General features: G+C 40.4%; 1 protein-coding gene across 1 annotated transcript; it reads left to right on the forward strand.

Annotated features, from left to right (window-relative positions):
- The first annotated feature begins 301 nt into the window (after positions 1 to 301).
- MGARP (mitochondria localized glutamic acid rich protein) lies at positions 302 to 11512 on the forward strand. Its single transcript, XM_028102325.2, is given in 7 exon segments — positions 302 to 318; positions 320 to 461; positions 463 to 651; positions 654 to 756; positions 4389 to 4492; positions 8927 to 9020; positions 10750 to 11512. Coding segments are annotated over 7 exon segments (1095 nt in total). The 3' UTR covers positions 11196 to 11512.
- The last annotated feature ends 991 nt before the right edge of the window (positions 11513 to 12503 follow it).

Raw genomic sequence — 12503 nt, forward strand, 5'->3', positions numbered from 1 at the left:
AAGCAAGGAATTGAAATTGGGGGAAGAAACTAATAATTCAGCATTTTTAGTTCATGTGGAAATACTAATTCCACAACCCATACAGGAATATGCAGCATTTTAGGAGTTTATATTTAAAGTTTTTCTAACAGTGAATTGCCTAGAGATTCAACTATTCCTGGGGATTTTCTTATGATTCTGAACATCACCCAGTGCTCTGCTCCTCTCCTCATTCAACCTCCAGGAAACTTCCAGCTATCCTTTCCACTCTTAGGAAAACTAACGGGGAGTGTGACTTAAAATGGGTTCAGATTGCATCGGCATGATAAACCATGTCTATCTTATTCACGATGCGAATCCCTAAACATTTCCAGCCTATTCGGTGGAGTTCAACACAGTGGAACAGTACGAGGCAGGCAGGTGATGGTGATTTCTCGGTTCCCGATCCCTTTTCGGAGAAGGCGCCATCAGCTAGCTTCTCGGATCCCGGAGAAAGCAAGAAAGTCTGGAGGTTGGGTTGGGGGAGGAAGAAGCGGGCGACCAAACCCCTCCCCACCTCCCCGGAACACACGGGCGGGGCTGGTCGGGGGTCGGCGCTCCTCCCCGGGGCGGGGCTCGCGGCGGCTCCCTGCGTCCCGCAGCGCGCCCTGGGCTGCCGAGCGGGCTTGCGCGGCGGGCGGCGGGCAGTGGGCGCGATGTATCTCCGCAGGGCGGTCTCCAAGACGCTGGCGCTGCCTCTGAGGGCGCCCTTCGGCCCCGCGCCGCTCCGGAAGGACGGTGAGTGCCGCGCCGGCCCGGGCGTCCAAGCCTGAAGAGGACAGGCGCCAGCGCGCGGATTTGCTGGCGCCCGGGTAGCCGCCGGCACCCTGGGGGCCAAACCCGGCCCGAGCTGCAGAAGCCTGGGATTGAGGATAGGGGGAGAAATGAAGGAAAGTCGCGGGGAAGACGCCCCGAAGTTCTTGAAGACTTAGGAAGTAGGGAACTTTTCCAGCGCGGCTTCGGAATCCGGCCTAGGCTTCCTGGGTTCGAATCTTGATCTTGGGCAAGTGATTTCACCTGCTTCCTTATCTCTAAAATGGGGACAGTAATGGTTGTGAGTTTTAAATGAGTTAATATGCAGTTAAAAGCGCTTAGAAAAGTGCCTGGCTAACGTCCGCGTAGCTTAAAGTCCTTCTATTAGTATTGGTACATGTGCGCTCTCCAACTTCGCGAGGAAGCAGAGGAACGAGTGGCACGATGGAGCTAGGCAGGGCGCGGGAGGGATTGCGGGCCCATTAAATGTTGGGTAAATACCCCTGAGTAAATAAACTCAAGGCTTGTCCGGGGCTCGGCAGCCAGAGCTCCGTGAGCCTTCGAAGCGCTTTCCCTGGGTCTGCGCAGAAACCTGGAGCTATCCCAAGCTGTTCGGCTCAGCCGTCCCAGTATCTGTCACCTTTAGATTTGGGGATGCAGGGGAAGAGGTATAGTATTCAGAAATTTCCTAAAGGGGAAGTTGCAGTGCAAGCTGGAAGCTTCTTAACTAAAACTGGAGAAACGGGAAAGCGCCCACTCTAGCGCCTGGAACTTTGTCGGGGCTTAATAAGTGTGAGCATGCGTGTTTTTCCTCCCTGCGGCCAGCGGTCCCCGGGCCGGCTTTGCGCTCCCGCGCAGTTCGGCCGCAGCCCGCACCTTCCTAGACCTCCTCCGTCTCCCGTCTTTTCCGTCCCGCTTAGCCCAGCGGCTCTTAGACAACCTCTTGCGAAGTTCTTAGTTCTCCCTGCACTTCGCCTCACTTTCTAAGGCTTGTGAGGTACTTTAGCCCAGAGCGTGCATTCAAGCCGAGAGAGACACTCTCCTGCGGAAAAGTCCATGGGCCATTTTTTTTTTTTTCACTTTGATTAGCCCTGTGGTGGTGATGGTGGTGGTGGGAGGGAAGGAAGGTCTGTCCCGCTAGCTTTGTTTTTCTCTTAAAATGCTGGTAGGAAGTAGTTGACTCACAAGTAACAGAATAAGGCATTTTTTCGTTTTCCTTGATCTTTATACTGAGTGAGAGCAGTTTTTTTCACTGACTAAATAGAAGCCATTAATTTTAAACATCTGAAGATAACGAGGCCGTTGTGATTGGGGGTGGGGAGGGGAGAAAGATGAGCCCCCTGACCGTGGCCTTCGACGTTATCGCCCGCAGGCCCCACGGTCTTCAGGCACAAACACCCACCCCTTTTGTAGCGACGCGTTTCAGATAATTTCTTCCCCAACTTGGGCTAAGGGAAGAGTAGGTTAAAAATTCTAAATCGGCAGTTAGCAGTACTGGCTGTAGCAACAATTTTCATCTAATTACTTTTTTCGTAGCACTGATTCGTTTATGTATTTTAAGAACTATTACTGACTGGGAATCTGGTTTCAGTCATGGACATTAATTGACCTTTTTTATTGGTACTTTCTGTTTTGATGAAAAATAAAACTTTCAGTTTTATTGAAGGGTAAAATTTTAGCTGCGCCTCATCAAATTGTCTTCTCTGGCTTTTGCTTTTAAAAATGTAACTTTTTAATGAGTAATTGGGTTTGTAATAGATCATTGGAAGGAACGCACAAAGACAAAATAGAAGTCACCTGTAATCCTACCACTCAGGGAATACCCCGATTTACGTTTTAGTATATATAATGTTCCAGACCTTTTTTTCCTCTTGCATTTTATTCTTATGCACATTGCTTCCACAAACTGAGATAGTTCTGTATAGATTATTCTATAACTTTGCATTTAGTATATTGTAAATATTTTCTCACATAAATAATATTCTCCTGCAAAACTTCTATTTCACGTTGTATGGATATGCTCAAATTCAATAATCTTTATTAAATATTTCCCATTTCATTGCTCTTTTAAATAACTGCATAATTGTATTTGTGTTTAAGTCTTACATCTCTGATGATTTTCTTTATTCCTTCCTATTTAAAATAATCTTTTTGATATTTATGTCTGGTTGACAACTACAGAAGCTACATATTCCCTGTTTCATAACAGATGTATTTTCAAACCAACAAAAGCCCCACTACAGGTCAAAGCCATACCCTCTTACCATAGCCTCTTTGGGTACATTTGTGGGGAAAAAATATTTTTTTCCAAGAGATGGTCATTTATATCCAAACTAAAAACAGATACAGGAAATCTTCCCAGTATTGCTACTACAAAGATTTGTAATCAGTGCAAATGTCTTAAGATTTGCCCTCTGCAAATCAAAACTTCTTAGTCCTTGCATCCATCCTCTGTGTCAGGCCACATCCAATTACTTGGCACTTTTCCAGCTCTTCTGCTCTTGCACATGCTGTGCCTTCTGCCTCCGGTTCAGTTTTCTCTTCCCTTATTTATCTGACAATCTCCTCTACTTTCCTTCAAAACCCAGGTCATGTCTCTCCAGTTGTGACAGGTCCCTTGAGCCAACTAGCTGAGGTTTTTCACTGAATTTTCTTGCTGTTATTGCAACTTCTACTTGCTTCTGTACCAGCATTTGTCACACTGCATTGCAGTTATTTGTCTACAATTATTTGTACCTTTGTTCCCTCCTTCTACATGGTGAGCTACTTGAGGCTAGGGACCTTGTATGTCTTGTTCACAGTTCTATCCTTAATGATTCTAACAAGGCCAAACACAGAGTAGGTGCTCAACATTTATTCATTCAACAAATGTCTCTACTTTTTTATCTTTAAAATAAAGAATTTGAGCTATGTGAACTTTAAGCTCTTTCTAGCTGTGAGTCTATTATAAAAATTTCAATTCCAGGGCATATGGTTTTATATATTTAGATGTAATAATACAGTACACTTACCTATTTCTATTAGTTTGTACAGAATTGTACTTCCATTTCAAACATGACCATGTTGTAATATTTTGTCTTAAACAAGCTTGTATCTGCCCATCTTTAAAGGCTTTTGTTAGAAAAATTAAGATTTCTGCCTACATAGACATTTGTATTATAGATTTATCAAAATGTGTTGGATTTCAGCATGTTTTATTTAACATGTAAGTTTTAAGTACAAATATATTTAATTCAATTTTTGGAAAAATAATCTTTTCCCCTGAATCCTGTGGTGGAGTACATACAGCAAATGGATTTCTTTTGTATCTCGTTTGACTGTCAGAATTGTTCAGTGCTTTTGTCATTTCTCCTTACCCACGCCCGCACTCTTTCCAAGAAAAGCATGATGCTAACTAAGCACGAAGGTGACAGGTTTCATAAGTACTTATCAAATGAGATTGGGAAAATGTCAAATGGAATTATTATCCTACCTTGTGATACTGTATTCCCTTAAGCTAAAATCACTTGATGTTAATAGATTCTAAGTTCACCGAAGGGGAAAATTTTTTTAAGATATAATTATTTTAAATAGTTTTGCTTAATATCATGAAACTGTGTTTCAACTTGTTTTCCTAGCATCTCTTCGCTGGATGTCGTCTAACAAATTGCCTGGATCATCTGGATCAAATATGATCTATTATCTGGTTGTAGGTGTCACAGTCAGTGCTGGTGGATATTATGTAAGTGTTTAAGTAACCGTAATGTTTAGGAATTCATATATTTTACAACCTATGGTAAAACTCAAAGCATTGTCAAGGTCAGGACATGGGATTAATTAAATATACAAGATTATGAAGATTTTTTTTTAGGTGTGAAATCAACATTTCTTACACAACATACACTGCCAAGTACGGGTGACTTCTAGTAAAAATGATGTCATTAGGGGCGCCTGGGTGGCTCAGTTGGTTTAGTGACTGCCTTCGGCTCAGGTCATGATCCTGGCGTCCAGGGAGTTCCCTGTTCTGCGGGGAGTCTGCTTCTCCCTCTGACCCTTCCCCTTCTTGTGCGCTCCCGCGCTCTCTCTCTCTCATTCTCTCTCTCAAATGAATAAAATCTTCTTAAAAACTGATGTTATTATAAATACTAATAATAGTTGACATTCCAGTGTTTCTCATATGACAGACTCACGGCTCATTTAATAATTACAGTAATTCTATGAGTAGGTACTATTATTAACATTTAACAAGAACTGTTTTGAAAGATTAACTTAAATTAATAGACTGTTTATTTTTTAAAGATTCAATTTGTCTATTTGACAGAGAGAGACACAGCCAGAGAGGGAACACAAGCAGGGGGAGTGGGAGAGGGAGAAGCAGGCTTCCTACTGAGCAGGAAGCCCGATGTGGGGCTCGATCCCAGGACCCTGGGATCATGACCTGAGCCGAAGGCAGACGCTTAACCAACTGAGCCACCATGCGCCCAATAGGCTATGTTTTTAGAGCATTTTAGGTTTACAGAAAAATCTGCAGAAAGTACAGAGTTCTCATACCTCCTCTCAACACTCCCTCCATCAATGGTCTCACATTAGTGTGGCACATTTGTTACAACTGGTGAGTCAATATCAATACATTATAACTAAAGTCCATAGTGTACATTAGGGCTCACTCATGGTGTTGTACATTTTATAGGTTTGGACAAATATATTATGATATATCCATTATAGTAACAAACAGAATAGTTTCAGTGCCCTAAAATTTCCTGTGTTCCACCTAGTCATTCTTTTCCTCCCTGAATCTTTTTACTGTCTCCATAGTTTTTATTAGTTTTATATATCTTTATATACCTTCATTATTTTAAAAAGGTAATATATTTTAAAAAAACTCAAAATAGACATATGCAAAATTAAAAGAATGTTTTACCCACTCCTCCTAGGTAATCACTATAAAATGAAGCTTTTGATATTATGATTTTGGAGCTAAAAGGAGATATTTTTGCATTAAATAAGTAATAATAAGGCTATCGGATCATTCCCCATTTTTTTAAAGATTTTATTTATTTTTTATTAGAGAGTGAGCGAGAGAGAAACAGCATGAGAGGGGAGAGGGTCAGAGGGAGAAGCAGGCTCCCCGCTGAGCCGGGAGCCCGATGCAGGACTAGATCCTAGGACTCCAGGATCATGACCTGAGCGAAGGCAGTCGCCAAACCAACTGGGCCCCCCAGGCGCCCCGAATCATTCCCCATTTTGTCATAAACTTTCTAAATCAAAATTTAATCTTCAGTGTGAGTAAAAGTAAAATAAATATAAATTCTTTGGAAACCCTAAGAGTACACAAGAGTCACTACATTTTGGTTTGACCCTACAGAAATATGCATAATGGGACTTTTAGGCATAACTAGGAGCAGTTTGTATGTAGACGGTCAAACCAAAATAACTTATTCTAATCTTCAGAATTTTGAAAGCCTCAAGAAATCAGGAAACTTCAAATATGTCACTTATATTATTGTCCTCCACTGATCTATCAGCTTTTACTCATACCCAGATTCCTTTCCTTCTACCATCTTTCTACTGCTTAATGTTGAATTCACTGCCCAGGGCTACTATTGTTGGATGTAGGCCCTTGGAGAAACAAGAAATTGGGCTGGGCCATGTGATTATGTGGGGAGCTGGAAGATGGAATTTCATCTGGAACTCACTATACCCATAATTATGTTTATTAGTGCCAGACATGAACCTCTCCAGCTTGCTAAATCTTTCTTGGCAAAAGCAATCATAAACTGGACGGTTATAAACTGGCTTCTCATTCGAGCCCTTTTTGGCCTTTTTCTCTCACAAGGGGAGTGGAAGTTGGACAAGGCAATGAGCTCCAAGTCCCTTTCCACCTCTAAGAACGTGTGGTTTTACTCTTGAATGTTGGAAGCCTTAATTCCCAAGAATCTTAGGCTCTTGTCAGGAGGAAATACAGAATGTGAGGCACTTGAAAACCTGTATTCTAGTCCCCCCTCCCCTTCTCCCATACTTTTAAATAAGTTCTCTACTAGATTTATCTGAATTGAATCCACAGATGCTCACTAGCCAGTTTTTCATTTCCAAGTAAAATCTTCTACTACGAGGGCCTCGTAGAATCTGAGAGAGGCCCAGGTCACGTCAGTTTTTTGAGGGTCTGAGGTATTTGTGGGATATTTTAAACGCTTACATGTAATAAGTAATATCATTCAGAAATAACTTCCAAAGTCTAGATTCGAGGCTTTCCAAAGGCCTCTTCTGACAGGTCTTTTTTCTACTGTGTTTGACCTCATTAGGTTTGGAAAAGCTAGATTCTCTCGGCCACACGAGTATGAATTATTCTAATATCATCATCTCTTCAATCCTACCTAAACTAGTCTTTCTTCCCACCTTGTGTTTTAGCCCCTTGAACAAAAAAAAAAAAAAGTAATGTTCCTTGGGATGTCGCTGCTGGGATGGCCATTTCAGGAATGTGAACCTCTGCACAGGCTCAGCTTTCGTGTACTGAGAGTGGAGGGTGTCGACCTAGCATAGTGGTTTAAGCTATCAGGAGCTCCCACCCTACTAGGAAAGTAGTCCCTGCTCTTATTCAGAAATGGTAACTGTCATTCCTTGCTGATCCTGTTTGTTCTGCAGGTTTCAAACCCAGATGATTCAAGTCTGAATTCACCAAACTCTGCGGGATTTGTTAGGGCCACTTCAGTATCCTCTCCACCCCTGAGGTTATAGATTTTCTGTGTTCACAGTCTAATTTTAACATTCTATAAAATGGTTTGTAATTTGCAAAGTATAATTTTTAATAAGATGCTTGGTTTTTGATAATTAAAAATTTAGAGAATACTATATATAAATATACAAATTTTAAAAATCTGTAATCCTGTTACTAAGTGATAAATCCCTAACAACATTTTTTTAAGCTGAGATAATATAAACAATATTATCTAACTAGGGAGATTTTCATTTTTAAAAGATCATTGGCTAAAAACACAGGCCAGAGATGAGTACTTGAATATGAAATGAAAGGAAGCCTGCACATCAGATCTGTGATTGAGATAACTTTATTCCTGATTCTGTTCCTGAAATAACCGATGGTCAGGTCACAGTGCTGCTTTTAAGGAGTAACTCTAGCTTACATAGGAATCTTCTTTAGGGTCTACAAATATGCCATTTTGAAAGATTTTTTTCCAAACTTTTTATTATGAGATGACTGAGTTTCACATGCAGTTATAAGAGCTAATACAGAGAGATCTCATATAGTCTTCACCTCATTTCCTCCAGTGATTAACATCTTTTATAGGGATAATCCAGTATCACAACCAGGAAACGGACATTGATAAAATCCATTGTCCTTATTCAGATTTCACCACATTTACTTGCACTTTTGTGTGTGTGTGTGTGTGTATATTTAGTTCTGGGCAGTTCTGTCATGTGTAGATTCATGTATTCACCACCACTGTCAAGATACAGGATCCCTTGTGTAGCCCTTTATAATTGCACTCAGTCTCGTTTGCCACTCTCCTCACTTCTTCCCAGCCCTGGCAACCAGGAATCTGTTCTCTAGTTCTGTAACTTTCCATTTCAAGAATGTTACATAAATGGAATTATAAGGTATATAATATTTTGAGACTGGCTTTTTTCACCCAGCATAATTACGTGGAGATTCATCCAAATGGTTATACCTGTATTGATAGTTTGTTCCTTTTTAATCCTGAGTAGCATTCTATGTTATGGATGTAGCACAGTTTGCTTAACCATTCATCTGTTGTAAGACCCCCAGCCTGATTCCAGCTTTTGGCTATTACAAATAAAGCAACCATGAACATTTGTGTACAGGATTTTGTGTGCACATAAGTTCCCATTTCCCTGGGATAAATGCCAGAGGATATCTGCAAATGCCTGTCAGAATATTTTGAGTCTAGCATAATTTGTTTTTCTTCTTTGTCTTCATCTTTGTATCTACTGTGTGTTTTCTGTTATCTTTGACTCCTGTTAGAGCATTAGTTTCTTTTCTTTTTAAAGTGTTCCACTTAATAGCAAAAGTTTCCAAAGGGGAAACAAAAGAGTAGGTGGGGTACATTGGTTTCTCTTCTTTGAATTGTATATACCTTTGAACTTGGCATGATGAATTTTAGAGCTCAAGAAATAAACTTAAGCACACATTTACTTTCAGACTTACAAGACAGTCACATCAGAGCAAGCCAAACACACGGAACATATAACAAATTTGAAAGAAAAAACCAAAACAGAGTTACATCCACTTCAAGGTAAAGTGAATTTATTATTTTTTTCTCTTAAGACATTGATTTCCATGATCTTAGTCTAGCAATGAACACTATTTGCTTTTGGCTTCTTTACTAACTTGACAGAATGGCTCTGGGCAGGAGTTCATTCAGAAAGGGAAAGCCCAACCAAAACCTAAAGAATATTGTTATATGTTTTGGATGAGTGCATTAGATAAATGAAACGTTTTACATTTGTATTGCTGACCAGTGGCTTTGAATTCTTTGTGTGGTAATATTACTTTTCCCCTACTCAGGCTTCCATTCAGGCAAGCATAATTTTAGTATCTGTCTTTCTCAGCAGCTTCACCTCTCATTTCCCTCATTATTTTTTTTAAATCATAAAACTAATTTTTGTTTCAGTTTTGGCTAAGATCACCAGTGTGTCTTTGCCCAAAGTACACTTGACATTAGTACAATCAGTCATGTCTATTAAGTCCCTCAGTTGATCTGATTGATAAAATGGCAACTCCTAGAACAGAAACTTTACATTTTCACCCTAATACGTATTTCTTGCCTTGAACTGCTTGCTTTAAATACTTTTTTCCATCTCAATTATAATGCCATTATTATCAATTACTATGATCACTATTTAGGGACAGATAATAGCTACTTATGAACCAATTTTAACCTTTTAGTCATGACAACAGTAAGAAATGGAATATCTTCAATAAACATTACTGAATATAATCATGAGAAGGCTGTAATAATAATGAAAAATAGCATTTCTATTCTATATATATATATATACACACACACACACACAGAGAGAGAGGGGGAGAAAGAGAAAGAGAGGGGACAGCAGAGGGAGAGAGAGAATCCCAAGTGGACTCCCCACTAAGCCTGGAGCTTGCCGAGGGGCTCTATCTCACAACCCTGAGATCATGACCTGAGCCGAAATCAAGAGTCAGGTGCTTAACCTACTGAGTCACGCAGGTGCCCCGCAATTTTGGTTTTAAATCCCTTATCATACACATGATTTTAATCCTCACAATAGCTTTTTGAAGCAGATATTATCGATATCCCCATTTTACAGATGATAAAACTGAGGTTGAGAGAATATTTGTGATTGCTCAGTCATCAACTAGTAAGTTGGCTGCTCTTCCAGGCTATTTCACATGAAAGGTTGGCTGTTTATTTTCATGTTCTTTGTATTTAAATCAATAATATTTGTAATTTTTTAAAAAGATTTTATTTATTTATTTTGACAGAGAGACAGCAAGAGAGGGAACACAAGCAGGGGGAGTGGGAGATGGAGAAGCAGGCTTCCCACCGAGCAGGGAGCCCGATGCGAGGCTCGATCCCTGGGATCATGACCTGAGCCGAAGGCAGACGCTTACCGACTGAGCCACCCAGGCACCCCTGTAATTTTTTTCTTAAGTTTAACAGGTTCAAAAAGGCTTATGAAAAAGCAGATCCCCATTTTCCCTCCCCAAAGGCAATCAGTAATACCAGCTTCTTTGTATCCTCCTAGAGAGCCTTACAAATAAAAACTATCTAGGTATGTCCTACCTCCTTTGGTCCTAGCACAAATAGTACCATACGGTATACATTGCTCTTTTCCTTGCTTTTTTTCACTTAACAGGCTACCTTGAAGACCATTTCATATCAATCCATATAGCTTTGTCTCGTTTTTACAAATGACTGCGCAGACTTCCACTGTATTCCCATGCTCTTTAAATTAACCCTTTGCTTAATGGACTAAATCTTAAAGGTAAAAAAGAGAAGGTGGCGGGAGCTGAGAAAGCAAGTTCAGAAGTGTGTGAAGTATCTTTCGTGGAAGTTCCGGAGGTAGATGCGGAATATAGTCCAGATGCTACAGTTGCAGCCAGAGAGGAGGCTTCAGCCTGTCCTGGGGATACGGAGGCCGCTCCGGCAGAGACCGACGCGGTCAGTGCTGAAGCGGGGCCAGAGGCGACCGCCGCAGCGCTGGGCGCAACCGCACAAGGCAGCGCTGAAATGCCCTCGGAGGCTCAGAATGCAGCTTTGGATGAAACTGTTGCCGGAAATGATGATAAAGGGACTACAGAGAAGGAAAGTTCTGGTGAAAGTGCTGAACGAGAAGAAAAGAATCGCCCCGTTGAATCAGAATCCTCTGCTGGGGTTGATTTACAGGAGGAAGCCAGCGTTGGTTCCGACGCCGCCCTGGCTCAAGGCTAATCTCCCGCTGATGGACACTTGAGCAAAAAAAATGCCATCGAGTGTCCGATAGGTGCTTTCGTAGTTTCAGTCATCGTAGTTTTAGAATAGGCTTCTTTGCTAGAAAACTTGAATGTGCCTTGAAGATTTTTGGTATCTACTGATAGATTTGGGGATTGAGAGACTTGAGATTTTACGTGTCTGAATAGTTTCCTGCTCTCTGAGATCCGAATACGACATTGCAGTAAAAAACTTACCGAGTTCCATCTTTGCATTTAAGTTTCATATCATAGGAAGTGAGCTATCTCTACAATCTGCATTCACTTTAATTTTTGCTATACCTGATTCTTTATGTTAATCTAGGTTCTTGAGTTTTGATTTGAACTCATTAAAATAAAATTGGAAAATCTTTAGTGCTTCTGTTTTTATTCACTAATATTTATATGTATAAATAATCTATAATATTAAAGATCATGTATAATAAAATATATGTTATAGTATCGATTGTAGATTAATATACAGCATCGCGTGAACAATCAAAGAAAACATCTATGGACAACTCTGCATATAGCAATGTACATTACATCTCTGTTCTGTCTATATTGCATGGGGGACTGTGCCAACATCTTTAATTTCAGTTTATTTCAGTTCAAACAATGTTTAGTGAGAATTTATACTTAGTACCAGGAATCAATCAATCATTCATTCATTCATTCATTCATGTATTCAGCAAATACTAAGTGAGCACCTATAACCTACAAGGCACTGTTTTAAGTGTTGAGGTTTAAAAAAAAAAAAGACAAAAATTCCTACCCTTCCCAGCTATATTCTAGAATATGATCAAAAGAAACAAGCTACATAAGAAAACTATATAGTATGCTAGATACTATATAGGCATTTAAAAAGAAAAGTAGTGAAACGGAAGGGATTCATAAGTGTTGGTTAGGGGTGAAAGGTGTAATTTTAGATGGGATGGCCAGAGACAGCCTTACTAAGAAGATGTCTAGTAAGTAAAAACCTGAAGGATGTACAAGGGACCTAGTCATGAAGACGTGGGGGGATAGGCAAAGAAGAGTCATTCCAGATGAGGGAACTGAGCAGTGCAAAGGATCTGAAACATGAACATCCTATAGAATTTGGGGAATTGTAAGGGGGTCAAGTGGCTAAAGTGGAGTGAAAAGGAGAGAGAGTAGTTGGAGATGATTTCAGAAAAAATGCAATGGTTCTGCAGAGATGGGCTGTATCAGGCAGGGTCTTGTACGATTTGCGCTATTACTTGGAGTAAGTTGGGGTGTTGTAGTGGATGCTTCTGATGCTCTGCCTAGATCC

Source organism: Eumetopias jubatus, unplaced genomic scaffold, assembly GCF_037043125.1.
Source record: "Eumetopias jubatus isolate StellerSeaLion01/CBP00866 unplaced genomic scaffold, mEumJub1_p1.0 scaffold_2, whole genome shotgun sequence".
Taxonomy (NCBI): Eukaryota; Metazoa; Chordata; class Mammalia; order Carnivora; family Otariidae; genus Eumetopias; species Eumetopias jubatus.